We start from the raw sequence: 24,053 nt of genomic DNA on the forward strand, positions 1-24,053 counted from the left end.
GTTCACCAAAGGTCTTACAGTGTTTTGTCTTTTTATCCACAAATACTTTTTGGCAGAGTCCAGTCTGTGCCTTGGAGAAGGAGCATTAACCAACAGACTAAAGTGTGAGTGGAGCTCTTGCACAATTAATATTAATTATCCATTAGCTCTTTTCATGTGGGACCAGAGTTCTTTGGGGCCCGTACAATCTGTCGCCGGGCTCCTCATTTTTCTTCTCTCTGAAGGTGCAGTACTGTAAGAAATGTTTTATGCACTTGTTAAGATCCTTGTCCATCATGCAAGAGCCACACAGTCTGCGACACTGACAGGCGAAAATGAGAAAACTGTGGCAAGTTCTCCAGCTTCTAAATAGTGATGTCATTTATTTTTATAACTGACTGTTTGGGCTCTTTGTAATGCAGTTTGAGTCTGATTTGGTGCCTTTCACAAACTATGATGGATAAGACTCTAAACTGCCTACAACTTTGAACAGCACTGTATAGTTTATGTGTGGAGCGCTGAAACTAACCATTTCAATTATCAATTAATCTGCAGATTATTTGAATGATGCTAGCATCATTCAAAAAACAAATAAAGAAGATCATGACAAATGGCAGTTACAATGTCCTACATAGCAAGGAGACATATTCAAATGTTGTGGTGTTTGTTTGTTTGAGTTTAAGAAGAACATCAATTCCTCACATTTGAGAAGCCAGAAAACACAAATGCTTGACATTTTGCTGTAAAAAGGTATTCTTTCTGCGGATGCAACCCAACGACTAATCTTTGCAGCTCTGTGTACGCATGTGTGTGTGTGTGTGTGTGAGATGTCACAGGAACAGGAAGCTGGCCATTACCATGACGACCAGGTCCAAGGACAAGGGGGCAGATTACTGCTGGATCATCATGAAAAAGGGGCCTTAGCGTCAGCCCTCCAGAACATTTACTCAGTGAAGAGTCACTTAATTTATTACTGTCTGTTCCTCCCTCCCTCCAGTCTGTATGTCTGTCTGTCCGGCAGGTGTGCAGATCCGAGGTCACTAATCACCTGCATGCACACTCAGGCAAAACACAAAAAAGCTGCAGCGGCCGCCTCAGCATGCAGCAGGAAACACTTCATCTGTGCCTCACGTCTGTCTCTCCTCTCCCACTGCAGTGCTCCTTTTCTTTTCCCACCCTCTTTTCATTTGCATTTTCTCATTAAGACGAGCCTCCTTTCATTCAGGCGGAGGAGGTGCCACATGTTGGTGAGGTGACAGTTCGACATAGGGAGCTGTGCTTGCTCAGTGCCTTTCTAAACAAGCATTATCAAGAGCACAAATATATATTGTCAGCACTGTTAATAATCTCTCCCCCACCTTTCCAACAAGCTCACCTCACCTCAGCGAGTAGATCCCACCCCCCTCAAGAGAGAGCGGCCACCTCCTGTGTATACATTACACACCACCTCCTGCATCAACCAATCAGGAGCCAGAGCAGGGAGGCAGACTTGGAAAGCACATAGTTACAACAGCAGATCTATATGTTTGGTTCTCGGCAGGAGGCGACAGGGACGCAGAGAGAGCCTGCCGGTCCGGGCAGCAGAGTAGAAGCGGGGGTTTTAGCTGTGTGGCCATTACAATGCAGGGCATCCCCGAGTGTGTTCTGGCAGGGCGCCAGAGCAAGGGCCCCCATCCACACACACACACTCACAAACACAAGCAAACAAGACATATACTTTTCACTGGGGGGCTGTAATGTTTCCAACTACTCTCCATTAAATTTAATCGCTCTAAGTCTGTGTCAATTCAAGTGTGTAGGTGTGTTTGTGTTCAGAAAAGGGTATGGTAGGCTGCACTGGCAGACAGCAGTGTAAAGATGAATGAGAATTGAGGCAGAGTGACAATCAAGCCACAAGAAGAAAAAAAAAGCCACAGAATAAACACACATTTTACACAATGGAGATGGTGTGGACTTAAGTTAAGAAAATCAAGAGCATTTCCTTTTACAAAGAGAAAGTGATGGCAATGGTGTGGGCGTAGGTGACAAGTGAATATGGAGGAAGATGTGTGAAGAGCCATGTGGTGAGGGAAGAGTGAGCTTTAGACTCTGCCAAATAAATCTAGTCAGAGAGAGATTCTGAGGTTGAACAAAGAAAAGGTTGTGCCCTGGTTGTGTCTAATGGCATTTGCAGGTGTCCGGTGAAGCACTGCACAAGTAAAGGTCGGACATTTTGAACTGTGCCAAGTGATTCGCAGTGGCATGTAAAGAGGAGCACGACAACATCTTTCATCAGAAAATTGAAACGAAGCCGGCCATTAAGAATTGTAGTTTTCATAAAGGGTCAGTGGACTTTTCCGTCACCTGCCACAATGAAACAGGGATGATGGTAACCATGGCACTAGAAGAAGGAGGAGGAAGAGGAGGAGCGGGGAGGGTTGTCCCACGGTCATGACGACCACGATTTCAGGACGGAGTTTGTCATTATCATAATTTTTTAAACATGTCCCCAATTTATCATCATGACATTGTGTAGTTAATAGAGACCCCCCACCCACACACACACACACACACACACACACACACACTGCTGCAGTCACAGCCTCAGAGGAATACCAATAGAAAGACTCCCAGAGGACACACTTGCCTCAGGTTTAAGCATAAAACCTGTTAAAATGTGCACACACAGGAGGAGGTCAAGAGGGTCTGCAGCATAGATACCACCACACTGCACACACATACATATAACCCATCCACCTCTCCCTCCACCCCCTGAGGCAACATGCAGCACTCAGGATGAACCCAGAATCCTGACGTCTCACGGTGAGGTGTCATCTCCGATACACACCTTGCCTGCACAGGGCTGAATTCAAACATGGGCATGAGTGGTGAACACGCTGGCAGACAGGTGTGCCTATATATGGCTGGTTTGTGTGTGTGTGTGTGTGTGTTTGCATAGGTGAGGAGAGGTGATGTGGCTACAAGAACAAGCTGCAGAGGTGCAAGATATATAGGGTTAAAAAGTGAACATTTAAATAATCTTACCTTTGACTTGGCTCTCGTATTCAGCAAGGATTTCTTTGTCCTTCTTGCTTTTGTTTGAGTTTGACATGTCGCCACGGTGAAGGTGATTTCTCAGCAGGCAGAAAAAAAAAGATGCAAAAATCTCGTTTTATTTCCCTCTGTGTGAACCGCCCGAGGCTTCACCCGCAAGCATGCTCGTTAGATCCATCCAGTGCCGCAACAACACAGCCAGTAGTGGCACCTCGCAGCCACGCTGAGGAGCAGGAGGAGGAGGAGGAGGAGGAGGAGGAGGAGAGAAGACGCGCGTGAAAAATCACGCACTCTCATAGAGAAATTACCCACTCGTGTCCACCGCCGCTGCTGATAAGACCAAAGGCCATGCTGATGAAGAAAAACAAAACAATTAAATGAAACTGACAAAGTTCGCGTATTCTTCAGCGTGCGTAATATGCGCTCACACCGGCGAACATGCACCGATATGCAGGATGCAGGGAGGGTGGACCGAGCATACGCCCACTAGGTAGAGATGCAGCGGGCAACGGACAACACACACACACTCACTCGCGCACACACCCCGCAGAGACACGGTATTCGATGTTATCTTCACCCTGCCGTAACCTTGCACACACTCACACGGACTCCCGCACACAAACACACACACACAGTCTGACCGAGCAGCCTCTGCGCGTGAACATCCTACCAACACCGGTGAGTGAAATGGGTGTGTCCGCGCGGAAGGCTGGACGGGCGACGTGAGTGACAGCTGAGGTGATCGGTGAGTCACAGCACATCCTGGAAAACCAAGTGGGAAAATGCTGGAGCCAAAACGAACGCAGCTTGATATAGACAATAAAGTAAAACACTAATGTTTTCCCCCTACAGCGAAAGTGTTCATTCAAACTGGATGTATATTGTTAAAACAATTTGTTTGTAGGTTTCTATTTACTCATCCCTGACATTTAGTTGTTTGTTTCAACCAAATAATCACATTTTCAGCTAACTTTTCCAAAAGTTTTAAATGATCATTTTAACGTTTTACTGCTAAGCGCTGCCACAAAATGTACCAGTTTCACACCATATCCTTGATTTAGCAATCTACTGTAACCTTGTATCCATTTTCATTTATCCACAACAGATGGCAACAACTCCCAGCTATAAGTTTGACCATGTATTAGTTTGATTGCTGAAAGCAGTATTTATTATTATTATTATTATTATTATTATTATTATTATTAATTTAATTAAACGCAGACAGGTTCCAAATCTAACATGCTAAGCATATTAACTTTATTAATGGAAAGTCCATGGGACCAATGTTTCTACAGCCATCTCTCAACAACTACACATGGTCACATAATGAAACTTGGTGGACAGTTGCCTCACGCATCACCTCTTACAGCGGTTGCCTCCATAGCGCCACCGTGTGGCCAGTGATAGAAATAGGAGCATAACTCCTCAACAGAACAACCTACTTTCATGAAACTCTGGTCATACGTGCAGGAGTCATAATTAAAAAAAAAATATATCAAAGCATCAGTTTTGTTCTTGTACTGTCTGCACCAAGCAGAAGAAGTTTATTAACACACACAGCTTTGATTGTGGATTTTAAATGTCTTTTCAATCCAGACAGAATATTGACTAAACAGCATTTAAAAAAAGAAAAAAAAAGAAAAAAGGAATTTTCTTTCATGAGTATTTGTCCCCACCTAGTGGTGTTTTATAGAGATTCACCAGGCGGGTTGTTTACAGGTGATGTCTGACCTGAGTTAACCTTTGTGTTTTGTGGATACCTGTGTATAACTGAAAAAAGGTAGACCTGAGTGAGAGAACCTTAACAAGGTGACTGGCAGTCCTAAAACTGATTACAAAGAAAATTTATCAATAAAAAGAGCTTATAAAACAACCTTTACAAACTAAAACATACCAACTGTAATTTGTAATTTACCAATCCACATCTCATGTGGTGGATGATGACAATATAAAACATTTTCTAAAACTATGCATCCAGTAACAGAAGCCTGTACGTCCTTGCAAGAATCCTCTTTCATCAGTGCAGTTTTTAAACAGCTGTGAAAAGTGTCTGTCTGATTGAGCCAGTTCAGCATCAGCTTTATAAAATGACATCAGTCTATATCAGAACAGATATCTACAGAACAAGATCAATCTAGAGCATTCAGACCTGCAAAAACGAGTTGATGATGAAATTAACAAAACCACAAAGAGTAAATTGAATTTTTGGGGGTTTTAGATAATTGGTTGAAAAAAAAAAACATGCCCATCGACTAATTTTCAACAGATGCAATAGTAAAAGAACAAACTTTGAAATCCTCATCAGGCAGAGGTAACAAAAGGGGAAAAGGCTTATAAATTCTAGCTGTGCCAGCAGACTGCTCAGACATAGCTGTAGCTTAGGGGGGCTGTAGCTCAGTTGGCAAGATAGTCGTCCACGGACCACAGGGTGTGGTTCAATTTCTGGCCCCAGTGTCCTTGGGCAAGACATCTAACCGCAAGTTGCATGGCAGCTACTGCCAGCAGGGTGTGTGTGGTAGTAACAAGGTATTGGTAGAAAATTGATTGTGTACCTGTGGAGGTACACAGTTTCTTACTGTGTTCTGTGGAATTATTTTTCACTGGTGATCAACTATTTCAGTTTTGTTGTGGATTTAACAAATGTTGAAAAAATGTATCAAAGTGAATGCTTAATCATTTTAGCTCTAGAGTAGTGGAGCATCTTGGGAAAATAATCAAACTCCCATAATGCACACTAACAGCCAGTAGGCGCCCAATTAACACTTTTTTCCCCTCAAGGTTTTCCACTAGGAGCTTAATCCAACCATGACATTCACAGAGAAAGATTAACAACTCTCCTCAAGGGGTTTAAAGTTGTTAGTTCTGGTGATAAGGTTGCTAAATTAGTAAAACTGACACTGATATCATTTACCTCTTTTGCTGGGACCCCTTGACAGCTTTAGTGGTTCCATGATGAGCTAAAGTCAGCAGATGGCAGTGGAGTAAAATGTAAATGTAGCAGAGAGGATATAATATATAGGACTGCACCAAGCAGTGCAGTAGGGAATGTGTCCATTAAGTTCACTTTTTATGTACCTCATACCACTAGGTGACAGCAGAGCACCTCTGACAGCAAGAACAACTTCACTTCACACCTGAGATGCCCAATGTCAGCTCCAGGACAGCCTAGTGGACATGGATACAATACTCAATGGGCCAAATGGGCACCCATCCTAGGGCCAGAGCCCCTGAACTTACAGTTCATATTTCTTGTTTAAAAGAGCTCATTTAATAGACAAAAGTGATGAATGACAGACACAACACGATACAAAATGACTCAAAAATGATTAACAATGACCTAAAAATATTAAAAAAGGTGCAAAATGTCCCCAAATGTTAAAAACAAATAGACACAAAATGACTAAAAACCATCTACAATCTGACACAAAACAACCAAAGAGAAGCAAAACATTGTAAAACAGACAAATTAACCAAAACCAGATAATGAAAATCCACAAATAGACACATGACTGAAAACAGACACAAAGCGTCCAATAATAGAGTCCAAATGGAAACACAATTACCAAAGAAACAACAAACAAAGGGCGGTGAACAACATGTTTTCAACAAAAACAAGGTGCAGAGACATGAAGTGAGCCAGCGTCTGATACGGCACCACATCATCACGGAGTTTAGCTGAAAGGCTGATAAAACTGACCTCCAGCTCCAACTGCAGAGTGCAGGAAGAAGCCGCTCACAGCCCAGAAGAAGGTCACCTCTGTTAGTTTTACAGTATTTTACACTTGCTGGGATTTTTGACGATAAAACCCAAATTAAAAACATCTGCGTTACAATAAAACATCTGCCCAATGTGACGTAGTTTGATGATTCTTCACTGTTAACAACTGAGCTTTATTTAAATACCTGTAAATTATTGCTAAAGCGAGACAGATTTTACATATTGAACATTAAAGTTTATAAAGCATCAAGACATGGGGTTAATGTTTGCTATATCCTTGTTTTTTGGTCACCTTTTTTTGAATTTCTCTGTGCATCTTTGATTGAAGAAATATTACCACTTCCCTCCTACAGAGGTTTTCTTGCCTGGCCTTTGGGGCTGTACTCAATAGGTCCACTCAGACACAAAAAATGATCTCTCAGCCTCTGGCCTCCTCTGTGATAAATATATTTCCAAAAATGTTGAAGCATTTCTTTGATGTGTTAAAACACTGTCCTCATTTCCTAAAGGATTTCCCAAAACCTTTCAACACCCTGAGAACCTTTAGTAGACGAGCAGATTGTATCAGTCACACTCTGTGGTAATAACGTAGACACTGAACACCCAAGTTGCTCCCAGTGGGTCAGGTGAGCACCTTGCATGGCAGCCACTGCCATCGGTGTGTGTGTGAATGGGTGAATGAGAAGCAACGTTGAAAAGCACTTTGGATAAAAGCGCTATATAAGTGGACATTTACTAATGTATGGGACATAAATAGGAAGCCATGCTTCATTACATACAGTATTCATGCCATTAGGGACCAGAGACTTAATGACTGTTTCTTTTTCCTGCTGTTCAGGCTTATCTGTTGTGGTCAGAAAAAAACATGAGCCAGGGTCAGGGTCAGGGTTTCAAAATGTTTATTCCATGAGACCATAAGGACATGTTGAGCTAACTCAGATTCTGCCTTTCCATCCCTTCTCCTCCGCTTAGCTACCTTGAGATGTCAAACATTGTTGTTCTTTGTCTGGATGGGATTAATCTGTTAAAATCATCTCTCTCACCGAGACTTGCTGATGTGTATAAACACGCAGGAATTTTGAAGAAAAGTTACAACCAGGACTGAAGCGGGCCGTGGTGGAGCTGGTGTAAGTGCTGTGAAGTCTAGCAGATTACAGACTTACAGATTCCCACTTTTCTTTTCCCTTTGTACAAACCTGTTGCATTTTCCTCTCCCTTTTGCTCCTCTCTCATGTTTTTTGTTATTTCAAGAACGACCTTTGTAAGCTGCATAAATCTCCCCCCAGTCTCTTCACGGCCCACACATCATTTCATCCCCTGCAGTTCTGACAACATTTATTACTCTTTAAACCCCCTTAACACCAATTTCTTATCACGTACTTGTTCACATAGCTTGTAATTTGACCTGCAGGTGCAGGGGCCCCAAGGTTGTTTCTTACTTTGAAAGATTTGAGAGATCTTTGAAGAATAACTGCTATTAGAGGCAGAGCAAACACTGAGTACATGAGCAACGACACCAAAGAAGGAGACAGCACAAGCTGATGATTTACAGTTTGCTCTCACATACTGTACACTTCCACCATCTCCCTTTCTGTTTGCTAAAACAGAAACGGCAAGGCTGTTTAAATGCCCTGAAAATGTTTCTAGCTACAGTCAGAGCTCAGAGCCATGAGGACACCAATTACACGCGCATGTTAATGTAGAAAAGATGACATTGGGCTTTAGAAATGCACAATATTGTGTTCTTTCATTGACAAATTATCGCCTTGCACTTTTATTTTATCAAATACTAAACCGAATCTAATTATTGTGAAACTTAATCTCAAAATGAAATTGGAAATACTGCATTCATGAAGAATATATTCTGTATTTGTGGCTCGAAAAGCTTGATCTTAACTCTTCAGCAGTCGAACAAAGCTGTGCAAGTTGTTATCCCCACATGGGAGTGGTACTCAGCAAAATGTAACACTGTTAACTTGACACGAGGGATTTTTGTTGTGTATCAATGTTGTGGTCATGTTATTTAACTTTTATTTAACATGCAAAGACAATGATGATCCATGTAAAAGACAGAAAACTCCACTTAAAACAGTCACAGCTTCTCTATTTCCTTCAAAATTCAGCTCAAACAGAAACGAGACATTCCACTGTTGCAGGTCTCTGTAAACACATTCCAGACACATAATAACACACGCACTGTGCTTCTGTAGTAAACTGTGTCTGGTATAGATTAGGAGAATGAAACAAAAGCGAGCTTTACAAAAGCTTTTGGAAACAGGGGCACAGGCTGCCCCCCCCCCCCGGTGGACCCTAACCTGGGAAAACTTTGATAAATAGTTGGCTGGTTAATATCCAAAACCCTAAAGAACAACAGTTGGGTTTTGAGCCCTTTATTTGATGCTTCCTGTGTACAAAAGTGATGGAGGGCAAAACAAAAGGTCCTGCATCTTTGCAAAATTGTATTTGGCACTTTATCTGAACACCAGCTCTCAAAATAGTCACCGTAGAGGCGATCCTACTCAAAACTGCAGACCTGACGCTCCAGCAAATACTTCACTCCAGAGATTGTGGTATGGCGAACATTAAACATTTATTGTACTTGCTTTTCAACTTAGCCGATGACAGTTCAATTGTACATACAAGCTCAAGCGCAGTAATCTCACACGCACGTTCACAAACAGCTTCATCAAACGTAAGTCGCAGCACTTGGAAAGAAACCATGTGCCTCCACAGCTACACACTGAACCTTTTTCTTCTACCCTGTTGTGTTGCGGTCCACAACACCTCGTAGTCAGCTCCTCTGCTATTGCTATCCTTTGTTTCCTTGACAACCGGACAGCAAACTTAAAAAGGTAAACTCCAAAGGCAACCATCAAAGGCAAACTATGAAAGCTATAAGAAGTCAATAATCAGTGACTAACTAAGTCACAAGCTTTTTAGTACAAACAAATCTGCAAAGTGCTCGCAAAGTTTGCAGGACTTTTAAGGGAGACATAAAAATGTAATTTGTTTTACAAAAAAGACTTCAAAGAAAGTACAGTATATAATTTTTCTGACTATGTTTTAGAAGAAATATTTCCCAAAATGTATCTATTTGTGAAGAGGTGCTGTGAAGCTTTTCATGAATTCAGACTCACAGAACAGCACTGCAGAGATCCCTTGAGTGAGGCTAACCCTCCTGACCAGTCAGAAAAAGGCAACGATTTCTGCTTGACTAGCTCCTTATGTTGTAACTTGATGATGACTAAAAGCTAAAGGACAGGGCAGAGCGTAGCAGGTGGTAGAGGATACAACGCAGCAGCAGGAGGGAGGACTTGAAGTAGAGTACTAACTACTTCACTTCAACCGAAAACTCTTAAAGTGATGGATTGATGGTGAATATTAACAGAAAGTAATGAAAGACCTCTTTTAATGTTCATATGGGGAATTGGCTTTTGTTGAGACAGAATTCAGATGAGAGTTCTTACAACATATAGACTGAACCGTACTAGCAACCACTGAAAAATGTCTAGGATGATGTCCCAGTCTTCCTTTCCTGGTCCTGTATGGGAGGACGGGGGTGTTTTACTGTAAGTGAGACTCCCACTGGAGAACCTACAGAGAATTATCACCTTAATGTGCAGCTGATCGCAGCGTTATGGAGCTTTGTTGTTAGCTTCAACTTCCGTCAGAGAGTCAGAGGATGTTAGATATACATTCATCAGGTGGCTAGAAACACAGCTCCAAATGAAGGGTTGCGTTGCTCTGTAGCCGCTGGGTGTGGAAATAAGCACCTCTTAAAAAACAGCTTCTTTTTACTGTGAACTACATCACAGAACTATTCACCTTTATCTCACACTTGCTTTGAACTTTCCGTGAGTTCTTTCCAGTCATTATCTCCACGAACAGAGCTGTAAATTACAGCTTAGTAGGCTAACTATGCAAACACACACACACACACACATTCACTGCGTCAATCTTGGGCTCTGTCCTAAAGCCTCTGATGGTGATTAAGTGTTTAATGTCCACTTTGTGAGAATTGAAGCACTTCTGCGAAGGATCAGCACATGACCTTACTAATCCACGTTTTATTCCAGTTTTATTACACAGGTTCTCTGTCAGTGAGCAAACAGCAGCAGCCTCAGGCAAATTTGGTAGACAGTCTGTACTACACATTATATGCCTGTCTCTGCCTGGAGACAGTGCAGCCTGAGTTACAGCACATTACCCGAGCAGTCGGGAGGAGAAGAGATAAAATTAACAAATATAGCTGTCAGCACAGCGTTTTACTGAATATCATTAAAGGACTAGTATTTACATTTTAAGAGTTTGGTTGTCTGACAGGGTGTTGAATGAGAAACTACTGTCATATCTGCAGGTACATATATTTATTTTTTAATACTTTTTTTCATCCTTTCCACTTATCCTGTGAGTTCAGGGTCGTCACAGCGGATCATTGTCCGCATGTTGATTTGGCACAGTTTTTACGCCAGATGCCCTTCCTGACGCAACACTCCCCAATTTCTACCGGGTTTGGACCGGCACTGCACAGCTGGGGAGGGGAATGGGCTGTTAGGGTTTCAGTGTCTTGCCCAGAGACACTTCGACATATACCCAGGACCGGGGATCGAACCACTGACCCTGTGGTCCGTGGAGGACATTTCGACATTTAGCTAATTTCCCCATAGAGCATGAATCAGGCCGCGTTTATCTGTATGAACCCAAACCGAACCCGAACATGTGGTGATTGAAGTCGATTCGAGCAAACACAGCTGAGTTTGTGCTGTGCTTTTCTAGTACATGCACCTAAACAAAGGCAACATATCCACTGGCAGTTTTAATGAGAAAGAAGGAACGTGGATTCATGCGGTTTGAGTTAATATTTACAATTATTATCAGCCACAAGATTAAAACCACAGAGAGGTGAAGTGAATAACATTGATTAAATGGGCGGCATGTAGTAAGGCAGCAAGTAACCTTGCACAATGCACAATGAAGAAGGCAAGCGGGTTCAGTCAGTGTTCTGCTGGGAATCCTTGGGCCTGGACCTTCAAGTGGCTGTTACTGTGAAACCTAGTTTGTTGCAGACCAAGTGCATGTCTTCATGGTTGCAGTCTTCTTTCAACAGGATAATGCACCGTGCCACAGTGAAAAAAGGATTCAGGAATGGCTAGAGAAGCATGAGTTCAGGGTGTTGTCTTGGCCTCCAGATTCTACAGAATTCAATCCAATCGAGGATCAGTGGGATGTGCTGGAAAAAACAAGTCTGATTCATGGAGGCCAGTAGTCACCACTTACAGGACTTGCTGCTGATATTTGAAGCTGTCCTCTGGCACCAAGAGGGTGTTTTAGAGTCCATGGAACTACACAATATTAGCAGGTGGACTGACACAGCACCACTCAAACATTTCAGGCACTTCTGCTGTTTATAGACTTCTGTATCTTACAGTACAATCAGTGAGGCGTCAAGTTAGTGTCAAAATACGTTTGTAGCATGGCAACAAGCCCAAAGCAACAGCCAGAGGCTTAAAAAGCTTTCATTCAGAGAGAAAGAAAGTCAAGAAAAACAAAGCCCCCACTGAGCCCTGATCAGCATCATGGAGTGACTCTGAAATTACAGGAGGACACACAAGATACGGAGGCAGCTTAAATCCTCGGATGAACTGTGGCAAGTTCTCCGGGCTGCTTATAACAAATTACCTCTGACACGTAGCGTGACCTTTTCTCTTGGCCTTTGTTGGAAAATATCCTTTTTTTTTTCTTTTCTACTTGGCTTAGAAGTGTGTACGAGTGCAGTGCAAACCATTATTCGCCCTTCTCGCTGTACAAACCAGCTCAGGCTGTAAGAGATTATTGCAGCTCTGCTCAAACAAACACAGGAGTGAATTAGCCCAGTGGCGAGAGCATCCTGAATCAGACAAACACACACAAACACAGGCAGCACACCGGTTCACGGCCAGCAATGATGTTACAGTATGTGTGTGGGTGGTATATTGTCTTATTGTGCTGGACCCAATATGCTGCAGGCTTCGTATCTAAGGGCTCAATTAGAGCCATTTTTCATCTGTACACAACCTTCAAAGATATAGCTTGTGTGTTTTTCCAGGGTTTTGCAGCATTTGAACATTAAACTCACAAAAAAATCTTCCCATTTGGAGCCAAAAAGAAACCATTTGCTCATCATGAAGGAAAGGAGACAGTAGACTGATGTGCAAAACACAACCACACTGGGAAAAATAATTGACAAGAAAACAGCTATTTGTGAAACTAGTTAGTGATGTATATAACTATCGTTAGGAAAACGTGTTCAATGAGAAAACACTTACAATACTGAAATTAATGAGTCAAGAGGGAAGACATTGTTCTGTTTTGGTAATTTGTCATGTGAATAATGCTGCTTTTCTGTCCTGCCATACCGTCGGAGTTAGTAGATGAATATATTTTGTGTACAATTAATAATTCTCCATTGTGTCCTTTCACCTCGGGGACCACCAGATGGGCTCCTGTCTCTGTAGAAAGCGAACATTTACTGGTGTCAGAAAATAAATGACAGCACAAACAACCAAAAGGCAGCTAAATATTTTTATTTTTCAGAAAAAAAAAAACATTTATTGTTCCAGCTGGACTCTGTTCCAAATACGTGATTAGATTATAGTTTGTTCTGTTAGAATATATGAATGTGCACAGGTGGATTAGTAAATCAAACCTGGATACTACCTGGATTGTATGAGATTTAAATAGCCTCTAAAGCTGCCACCCCTAATTTAATTTGTCAAACCAATTCAATACAAAATTTAATTTGATTGGCAGATTGGATTTGGACCTACAGAGACACGCAAATGACAACAGAGAGGTAACAAATAACTAAACACGTAATACACCAAACAAAACCCCAAGTGTCCACTAACAGACTACTAGCTATAACTAGATGCCTAACTAATCTCCAGAGATGCTGAAGACTGCAAATCATGTTCTGTTCCTCTCTCAAAGTGAGAAATACTACAAGTACAAATACCACTTTAATTCATGCTCTAAAATGTAAATGAATACAAAACTACAAGTACTCCACTAAGAAAAATACTCCAGATTTATTTGTGAGAATTATGAAGAAGAAATGTTATAGTAATTCATACAGAAATAATAGTCAACGATATCTGTTATTATGGATTATACTGAATATACATAAAATTATATATATTGAATTATACATAAATACAGTAGTACTTAGTAATACTTTAAAAATAATAATAAATGCCTGTGACAGTATTTACCCTTAATTTAAGGTAGCATTTGTTTAATTAATCTGAAATATCAAATGATGCAAACCTACACTTATTCTCTGCTCCACACAGAGACACAGTAGAATTTGCCACTCAGCAGCTGACAATAACTGGATGTAAATATGTTTTAATTTAGCCAAACCTGGCAAACACTTAAAGGTGTTTAACATGTTTAGTATGTACTATGTGCTTTTTCTATGGAGATTTCAATTATTTTGTGTGCTGGCATCTTAGCTTAAAATTTGGTTTTTAAAAAATACACAGTTGTCCTTGTAGCTGTTTATAACAATGATGTCATTTTAGGGAGATAATGTGTAGGACAAAGATTGAGGGTCTAAGGACACAGGGTCAGACCTTTTACAGGGGTGGCCAGACTGGGGCCAGTACTGAGTTTATTTCATTTAAACATTTTATTATGTTTCATCTTCCTGGCTCCCCTGGCCACCCTCTAAAACCAGCCATGTGGAGGGTGTCATGTACAGATTGTATTAGGCTGTATAAACACAATTTATTTGGATATAATTTGATTCACCATGAGTTGTAAACGTTTAATGTTTTCCACCAACATATCATGTGCAAGGACATGAAACCTTGTGTTTAATGTCAAATTGTCTGCAGTAGTCAGCTCTCAGCGTGTTAAAATAGATTTAGTTCAGTCAAAAGTCCTCTCGTTTTGTCTCTCAGAGTAAACACAATATTCCCATTGTGGGCATGTACTGGTGTTCAAGCCAGAAATGTTATTTTTCTGACACATTTATGACCAAACATTGTAGCTGCGAACCTAAAGAAATTGAAATGACATGCTGTACTGTACTTTGTGTTGTGCTAATTAGAAAATGTTTCACAACGATGATAACATTACAGGAGGAGGTGGAGAATTAAATATTCACTGTGCTCCTCTCTAACTTAATTTAAACTTTCCCAACAGCAAATTACAATATATGTTGTGTAATGAGCAGAACAAAGAGAAAGGAGAAAGACAGAAGCCTCCCCGGGCATTGCTGGATAGTTTAAACGGAGGCAGAGGAAATTTAAAAAAATAAAAAAGTCTACTCAGTAAAGTATTAACACGAAGAATGAAATTCAGTATTTTACACATCCATACATCCATTGAGAAGAGGAAAATGACTATTAATGAAGAACTTTCTAGACCATCAGTTCAGTGTCTTGTCCCTACCATTATTAATGTTTTTTATTACATTTCCTTTATAATAATGTCACATTTATTAATGTGAAATGAGTCATTCTGAATAAGGACTGCTTTTAGTTTTGGAACTTCAAGTAGATTTTGAGTGAATACTCAATACTTTAACTTTAACTTGACAGAGCAGTTCCAGTTGTACTACGCTGCTACAACAATATGCAACTTAATTTATATTGTAAAACTAGCATGAAACTCAATATCACTTCACACTGTCCCTCTCTGTGCTCTGCTACACTCTACACACCAGTCTTTATCAACAAGTAGAAAGCTGCAGAACTTAATCATGAAGCAGAGATTGCTGAAATTCTCTGCTTTGTTAGAAATGTGAGCCTTGCTCATATGTATATATGTGTGTGTGTGTGTATATATATATATATATATATATATACACACACACACACACACACACACACACGTCATCACATGTAATCATCCTGTTTTGTTTGTTGCTGCTGCACATAAGCTTCGTTTTATGGCAGCGTTTGAATCTCAGCCTATTTCTAATGCTTCACTTTCTCTCTGACATTTAAACACTTTGTGGCTGCACACACACCTGCCCATTCAGCAGATCCTCAGATAAACCCAGTGAACTGTAATTTTAAATGCACCTTCCATTTTTCCAAATCTCCCCCTCCTCAAATCAAATTGTCCCTGTGCTAATTACCTGGGCTCATTATCAGCCGTCCACAGGAGGATTAATTCAATTTTATTTTCCTATCTTAAACAAACGATAGGGTTAACAAAAACTGACATGCAGACAAACCTGTATAAGCCAACACACACACACACACACACACACACACACACACAAACCTAATATATGTTTAGGACTTTTGACTTATATCTTAAAACTTAAGACTGACCTAGAATACTCCACATAACAGTTTCCCCGTCCTGCTTTGGGCTGTGCTGTGGCAAAACTTGAGGACGGTTCAACCTTCTGTCCGACTTTGTCTCCGTGTAGCGAACCCATGAAGTGGATTAGTGTTTGCCAGAGCTCAGAACCAGATCAGTTTGGATGGGTTTCACTGTGAAACAGATGATCAGACTAACCTCTTGCATCAATGCATCAATTTTTACCTTTAACAATTTGCAGAAAAGTCAGAGTGCAGAATGTACAGTCATAATGTTTCTGCCTGAGTATCAAGGATGTGTCTTTGCACTCACAAAAGCCTGGCTCACGTGTTTCCGCTCCTCTGAAGGTTTAAAAGCTTAAAGTCAGGTTTTATTCAAGAAAAAGGTCAGTTTTTGCATTAGACATATAGCTGAAGAACATAATATGTCAGAGTCACCGCAGTTTCATGTGCACCGCAAACATAAAAAGGCGGAAGTCTTTTGATCGAGTGAAGCTGAGCTGTCCACACTGGACATTTTATTGAAGTCGAGCAGACTGAACGGGCTAATGTGTAGATAAAGTAAAACCTAAACTCTAAGTTTATTTCCAGTCTCACTGCAGAGACACATCTGCGAGGCCTGATAATGTCGTATACCAATGATACATGGGGACAGATGCGGACACTTCTGGCTCAGGAAAACCAACATAATCCGTTTTGGGGGACAAAAACTAAGCACCTAATGATGTTTAAAGACTCTTTATCCATACACAAAATTATAGCAAAAAACCAGAATGTATAACACTACCACATTTTTTAAATTTCCTATTAACTGTGAATTTTTGCTATTATAGGTATTGATAACAACAACTTAATTACTTTGATACTGAAAAGAATTGTCAGGCAAGTACTGAAGAGCTACAGTTGTTTTGCCAGTAATATACAGTATATAATCACAAGATCAGAATCTATTTGTCATGGGATCCTTTTGAAAAATTATTAGACAATGACACATATTTCCTGTTCTTTTCTTTGCGTGGAGATGATGCAGTTGAAGTTATCCACTCATAGGTGTGTGTACATCCATAGGTACTGCAAACACGAACCGCTTATAACCAATCTGGCATCCGTTTATGGGGCTAGTTTGCCCAAATGTAAACAATTTAAATGACCAGGGCAGCAGACATTAAAGCAGAACATATGATAAGTTTTATGGCGTCTTGCTCCACAGATTAGATTTCATTCTTTAAAAAAAGTCTAATTCCACACTGATCAATAAAACGGTAGGTAATTGTGGCAGTAATTATTTCTGGGGTGGGAGTGAAAACCTTCTACATATACTGTGGATGGGATTAAAATCACTCACAAGACCATGTACTGCTGTTAGAGTGTACAAATGTGAGAATAGGTTCAGTCAAAGTTCCTCACAGATATGCCACCTCTACATTAAGCTGAGCCACAGCTTACATTGAGGAGTGTTTACTTAGCTTTTAGCATCTCATGCGTCTATTTGGTTTCACGTTAGACTGAATTTGTTTTTTTGTTTTTTGTTGAATACCCAGATAAATTCCTCATGTGTGTGCTATTACATGACACAATGGAACCATATCAAGAGGAAAAACATGTGTCATTGTAATTTTTGATGACAAAGCCAATAAAAAAAAATAAAAGCCGAAAATAAAAGTTTGTGATTAAATCCCTGTATCTACTGTAACATGTGTGTGCCAGCATCTGGGTTCCTATCAGCGTGTACACCAACCTGGGTTCTATTCTTATTATTATGCGAGTCCGGCAGGTTTCACAATCACAGTGTAATAAATCTACAAGTCCTGACAGCCCCGACTATTACCCACCATTGTTTTAAAACACATTATGTAATAGTCTGCATCGGCGGCTGTCTCTGCCGCTGTACAACCACTTGACATGAAAAACACAGTTGGCTTCTGTTACATCCCAGTCCCTCGCTCCACTCACGCTCCTTGCATATAGATTGAACATTAAGATACCACGTTGTGGCCTTGTATGGCAGGAGTGCAAGAAATTATGATATACTTTGTCAGAGGAAGAAATTCTACCACAGACAAAGAGGATTCAAGGGACTGTGACGCAGAATTCAGCATATAATACACTTAATGTTGGAAAACAAACAAACAAACGTCTAATTTATCAAAACAAACTAAAAATCTAATTAAGTTATGACCTACAGTAGACTGCAATAGGTTTTCACTTTCACAAAGATCTGGGGCACTGGAGCTATGATAAACTAACCTGTTGTCCGTGTTGCCTGATTTGCCCAGTTGCTGTAAAAGTTGTTTTGATTTTCATGAAGAAGCGGGATCTTGTCCATCCTACAGTACACAACAAAACTGAGTAGACATCCAGTCAATAGGTTGTTAAATTCCCCTATGGATGGAGTAAGTAGGAAATGGTATATACACTGTGCTCCTGTGTAATTTAACTAATTGTTCTACAGTACATAGCATTTTAATGATCTACAATCGACAGGGACAGGACAAAGAGAACAGCAAAAAGCTTCCTAAGGGGAGCACTGGACGTGAGGCACAAATGAATCATAATGTCCAGAATCTTAATACACACATTCATTGCGACTTAAACTGAGTATACAAGTATGTCCTCATATCTCTGATGCCTGACAACAGACATCAACTGAGAAATCAAACAGTAGAAGACATAGTTCATCTGAGAGTAATCACATTTTAAACTGTTCTTCAGTGATAAAGTATAATCCAGTGAAGGTTGTCGGCACATCCACGGGGACACTGGAAACAGGAAGTGCTAATAGATCACTCTGCTACATCTGATCAAGTATGATGGTGCTAATTAGCCAAATTATGAACCACAAGGCTCAAGAGAAAATGGCTGCAGCTGACATTACCACAGACTGATGATTTGTTCTGTTCACACTGAGCTGTTGGAAAAAATGTCACCAAAGACAGGATTAAAATGACAGGAAGACCGGTCAGAGTGTTATTGTGTCTGTAATTATTGTGTGTTTGGACAGGATTAAAATCACTTACCAGAACAGGAAATATTAAAATCACAATCTTTATTACATTTATTACAATGTGTGTGTTCTGAAGTTAGTTTGAAGTGCTAAAAAATAAAAACTAAAAAAAGAAGGAATGCTTCTTAAGTAAAGAAGCAAATTTGGAGTGGGTTTCTGATGAGACACTGCGACTGTGGATCCTGCTGATTCAGCAACTTTATCAAGACAGCAAGTTTCTAGACATATTATAGGAAATGTTCCCCTGGAGATTATTAGTGAATTAATCAGCTGACAAGAAATGGCAAGAATTGTGTTGTTCGAACACTTCAGGCTTTGAATCACCGTTTGTTTGTTGTTTTGACACTTGAAGGCATCACCACTGTATACGTGATGACATATTTTCATTCAGTGGTTTTTCTATTGTTTTCTATGTTAAAGATGATTAATAGAGGTAAAGTGAAAGATATTTCTATGGATCCAATGTGATAAATGGACAAAATTGATTCCGGCTATTCTTCCTTCGTTTTGTAGAATTATTGGATATTGAAAATCATAAAATGAAGAGAAAAGCTTAAATGTCTGAAAATAAAAAGAAAATTTTATTTAATGATTTGTTCTTTTAGGTTTTCCATTCTTCCTTTGTTGCCTTATCATTTTCCATTTGTCATTTGACATTTTGTCTTGTGTTCTGTGAACTTAAATTCTTAAATAATATTCGTTCACACGTTTAACAAAAGCGTGCTGTGTTTTTTTAGTGACAGGGAGGAAGAAGGACGCGTGTGACGCGCCCAATGCTGGGGTCTATTTAAATGTGTGTAGAAAGTGTTTTGCGGGGAGGGGGGGCAGGAGCCTTTAAAAGAGGCTGCGTCTGCTTCAGCGCTGCTCGGATTCCATCCACGACCTGCTGTGCGCCATGGATGGAGAAATTGTTTGTGGTTTTTAACCGGTTCAGTCTCCCTGTGTCCACCCGGTGACCAGTCCGTCTACATGTTGGAGTAACCGAGGAGAGTGACAGCCACAGTCTCTCTGGTTACGGTGACGCACAAACGGGCAAAGCACCTGCGTGCGCCCTGACGAGAAATGGCCACCATGCTCTTCCCTTCAGATTTATTGCGCAACTTCACGGGCAGAAACTGCACCGAGGGGCTCAACTTAACGCACCGGCAGGAAACAGGCGCCGCTGCGGCTGCTGGAAACGTCCACGAGAAAGGGAACGCCACTGACCCGTTTGGACGGAACGAGGAGGTGGCCAAAATCGAGATCACTGTCCTGAGTCTCGCGTTTCTCGCGGCTGTGGTGGGGAACCTAAGCGTGCTACTGGCCATGCACAAAACCCGGCGGAAACCGTCGCGCATGCACCTGTTCATTAAGCACCTGAGCCTGGCGGACTTGGTAGTGGCGTTTTTCCAAGTGCTGCCGCAGCTTTGTTGGGAGATCACCTTCCGCTTCTACGGGCCAGACTTTCTGTGCCGTATCGTGAAACACCTGCAGGTGTTGGGCATGTTCGCCTCCACCTACATGATGGTGATGATGACCCTGGACCGCTACATCGCCATCTGCCACCCGCTGCAGACGATCCAGCAGCCCACGCAGCGCGCATATATCATGATCGGCTCCACCTGGGCGTGCAGCCTGGTTCTCAGCACCCCGCAGTACTTCATCTTCTCCCTGAGCGAGGTGGAGCCCGGCTCGGCCGTCTACGACTGCTGGGCGCACTTTATGGAACCTTGGGGGCCGCGCGCGTACATCACCTGGATCACGGCGGGGATCTTCCTTGTGCCCGTGCTCGTGCTCGTGCTCTGCTACGGATTCATCTGCCGCACAATGTGGAGGAACTTAAAGTTCAAGACCCGGAGGAGGAGCGCCGGAGCGGTGGCAGAGGCCAGCAAGAACGGGATGCTCAGCAGGAACTCTGTCAGCAGCGTCAGCACCATCTCCCGCGCCAAATTACGCACGGTGAAGATGACTTTCGTGATCGTGGTGGTGTACGTGGTGTGCTGGGCGCCTTTCTTCACCGTGCAGATGTGGTCAGTGTGGGACGAGACCTTCCCCTGGCACGGTAAGTTTTGGACTCCACTATTGGAAATAAAGCGCCCGTGCGTAATTGCACCTTTTAAAGAAGAAATTAAACGTGTCTCCATTCACCCACAAGCTTCTGCGCATAATAAACGGATAAAAAGTAACATTTGATTAGTTAATATTGGTTAGATTTGATAGTATTTCCATGTAATTAAGTTGTGCCTGGCAATCAGCAAGTTTTCTCCATTTATTGGAACTGGAATAATTCCAAGTGAAAAAACTGCAGAAAACTGAAAAAAAAAATTAAAAAAAAAAATTAAAATCAACTGCACAAAGTTTCAAAGTAAAAGCAGGCGTATACAGTAGATACAACTTGTACGAAGGCAGCAGGAATTTTATTTTTATTATTTGTATTGAAATTTGCCGTTTTCGTGACCAAAGTTTATTAATGTACAACCATCCACCACATTAGCCACCTATTAACCAACAGTAAAACGCTCTGTAGCTCTGTTCTCATGCCACATGCTTAACATCCATGGGATAACCATAAAAATAACATGATGATGAACAATATCATCATCAATAATTCCAACTTCATATGTCACGTCCATCTGACAGCTTGAGATGGCATCTGTCAGTTGTCTTGTGCTTCTCTATCATTACTGGAGTTTCCAGATATTTTAGTCAGATGGAATTGTTGCTTTTCAAATGCTTGGGGCCACTTAGAAATCTCTAATGTCCTTGTGGGCACTTCAAAGTGTTGACAACTTTACTTTCACAGTTATAATAATTACTTAAGTGTTTCTATGAAACGTATTAGCAAGTGGGAAACTGGCTACTCTGACGTCAAGACAGCATCCATGAGCGAGCTGAATACTGTACAGTATGTCTTTAAGAACAGCAGGTCAAAGGGGACTGTAAACTGTTGATTAAAAAACCTTAAAGCATGAGTGAGATGTGATATGGTTACTGTAAGTACCCACACTGGTGGATTTGTAGTTTGTTTGTGGCAGCTGTAGTTTTTAAATTCAGGTTTCAGCTTCTTTTTTTCAAAAAGATTGAAAAGATGCTGAATGAGAGACTGAGGCCTGGACACAGTGACAGGCTTCAGCTCTCACACTGAAACTGTAATAGTGGTTGTTCTTTAATATTGCATCACTCTAAAGTTTTTGTGGAGGACAAACCGCACACGTTTAGATGCCGGTTAAAATTTCAGTCACTTTGTTGAGCAGGACGATGTTAATGAAGGATAGAGCCCACTTCCCTTGGTGATTCATTGACTTCGCCTTTTGCAGCTTTGACTATTTGGTTGTAAAACTTTAACCTGCAATTTTACAACGTACAAAGTTTCCAAGTACATTATTTTTCATAGAGTTAATTAGAAACAGTTCAAGAGAGGTTGGGACACCATAAAAATGTAGATTTTGCAAATCACTAGAACCATATTTTTGATTATACATTTTGCAGAAAAAAAATGTAAGAAATGTTGAATCAGAAATTTAATTGTTGCGGAAAATATCTGCTTTTTAAAAAGTTGAGATAGGGGCAACGAAAGACTGGAAAACTTTTAGGAATGTTCCACAAGATAAAAATATCTGGAACAGAAGAGCTTTTAAAAAATGAGCATCTCAGAGAGGCTGAGTCTTTCAGAAGTTAGGGGGGGTTGAAGTGGTCCCCACATCTAAAAAACACTGATCAAAATGGACTGACTTTACAATGCCTCATGCAAACAGTTTACACCGTACGCTATGACAACAAAATCTGACCATGGAAAATAAAAAATTATTTTTTGCCTTGAAGTGCTTTCTGCTTTCTCTCTGGAAGTATGACTGGAGGAATAAGCTATTCTGCAACTGCTCCACGTTGCAACCGTCCCCAGTCTGTTCTACTTGAACACTGCTGAACTTGATGCTGTCGAGAACATGAATGTCGAGTCGAGATTTGCTCCACACGTGCTGTTAAGTTTAATTTGATGCAGATTCAAGGAGAAAACCACTTCAAAAATCTGATTTTAAAAATTTGTTTTCACAAATCTTTACTTCTAACTACTCATCAGCCCTTTAGTTAGTAGTAAAAAAAAGCCAATTTTGGAGCTTACATACCAACGAAACCTTTTAAAAGAAGAAACATGCACATGACTTTCAACTGTGGGAGTCAGGTGACTGTGTTAAGTTTGCTCTATAGGTCATTTCCCCCTGCTCGTACAAAAAAAGCCCTACAGGGTCATATTTTACAGGAGGACATCAGGCAACGTAGTATTAATCCATCGTAACACTGTAAGTTTGAAAACATTAATTATCGTTTACACAAGTTCAGATGTTAATCTGAAAACTGAGAAAGCTGCAAATATTAAAATCGCAATTTAGTTCAGTGGTGGCCCAGTGGAACATTTTGTCCTGGGGCTTTCTAGGATGTCAATCAGGCCATGGTTTCATTAGCAGATCATGGGTCATGTAAGGTAAATATGTACACCATCATGAATCTGTGTTTCCATGCAGATTCTGAGAATACCATCGTGACGCTGTCCGCCCTGCTGGCCAGCCTCAACAGCTGCTTCAACCCCTGGATATACATGATCTTCAGCGGCCACCTCCTCTCGGACTTTGCCGGCAGCCTGCTGTGTTGCCCCCGTCTCAGGAACAAGCTCGGCCACCAGGATTCGGACAGCAGCATCCGCAGGACCACGCTCCTGTCCCGCCTGCAGGTTCCGCGGCTTTCAGAGCCGTTCAGAGACCTCAACCCCACCACACCCACAAACTGTGCACAGGCCAGATCTGCCTCCTGACCAGTCAAGCACCATGTGTATGGGGTTAACTGATGACTGCTGGCTTTTAGCAGCAATGGAAGATATAAATCATCTGAGCACAGTCGCACCTTCAGTTTCTTTTCTTTGGCCTGGTCCAAAGTGGAAAAGGTTCATTCTTAGATGGTTGTGGGAAAGAGACTTTAATAACCCCAAAATATGTCAAGAGCATGCCTGCAAAAAGTCTGCTTCTGTTTG

General features: G+C 41.2%; 2 protein-coding genes across 3 annotated transcripts in view; one reads left to right on the plus strand and one right to left on the minus strand.

The window, feature by feature from the left end:
• Positions 1-24,053, minus strand: part of srgap1b (SLIT-ROBO Rho GTPase activating protein 1b) — a 66,166-nt gene that overhangs the window by 28,569 nt on the left and 13,544 nt on the right. The window contains exon 3 of one of the 2 annotated variants that reach the window (XM_067490207.1): positions 3,004-3,363. In XM_067490207.1, coding sequence (XP_067346308.1) covers positions 3,004-3,070 — 67 coding nt within the window. In that variant the 5' untranslated portion in view covers positions 3,071-3,363. Of the gene's footprint in view, positions 1-3,003; positions 3,706-24,053 lie in introns of those variants that run through there. The other variant, XM_067490206.1, reaches the window with a different exon arrangement.
• LOC137106640 (arg8-vasotocin receptor-like) lies at positions 19,755-24,003 on the plus strand. Its single transcript, XM_067490227.1, has 2 exons — positions 19,755-21,092; positions 23,551-24,003. The coding sequence occupies exons 1-2, from the start codon at positions 20,114-20,116 to the stop codon at positions 23,835-23,837; spliced, it is 1,266 nt and encodes a 421-aa protein (XP_067346328.1). The 5' UTR covers positions 19,755-20,113; the 3' UTR covers positions 23,838-24,003.

Source organism: Channa argus, chromosome 21 (assembly GCF_033026475.1).
Source record: "Channa argus isolate prfri chromosome 21, Channa argus male v1.0, whole genome shotgun sequence".
Taxonomy (NCBI): Eukaryota; Metazoa; Chordata; class Actinopteri; order Anabantiformes; family Channidae; genus Channa; species Channa argus.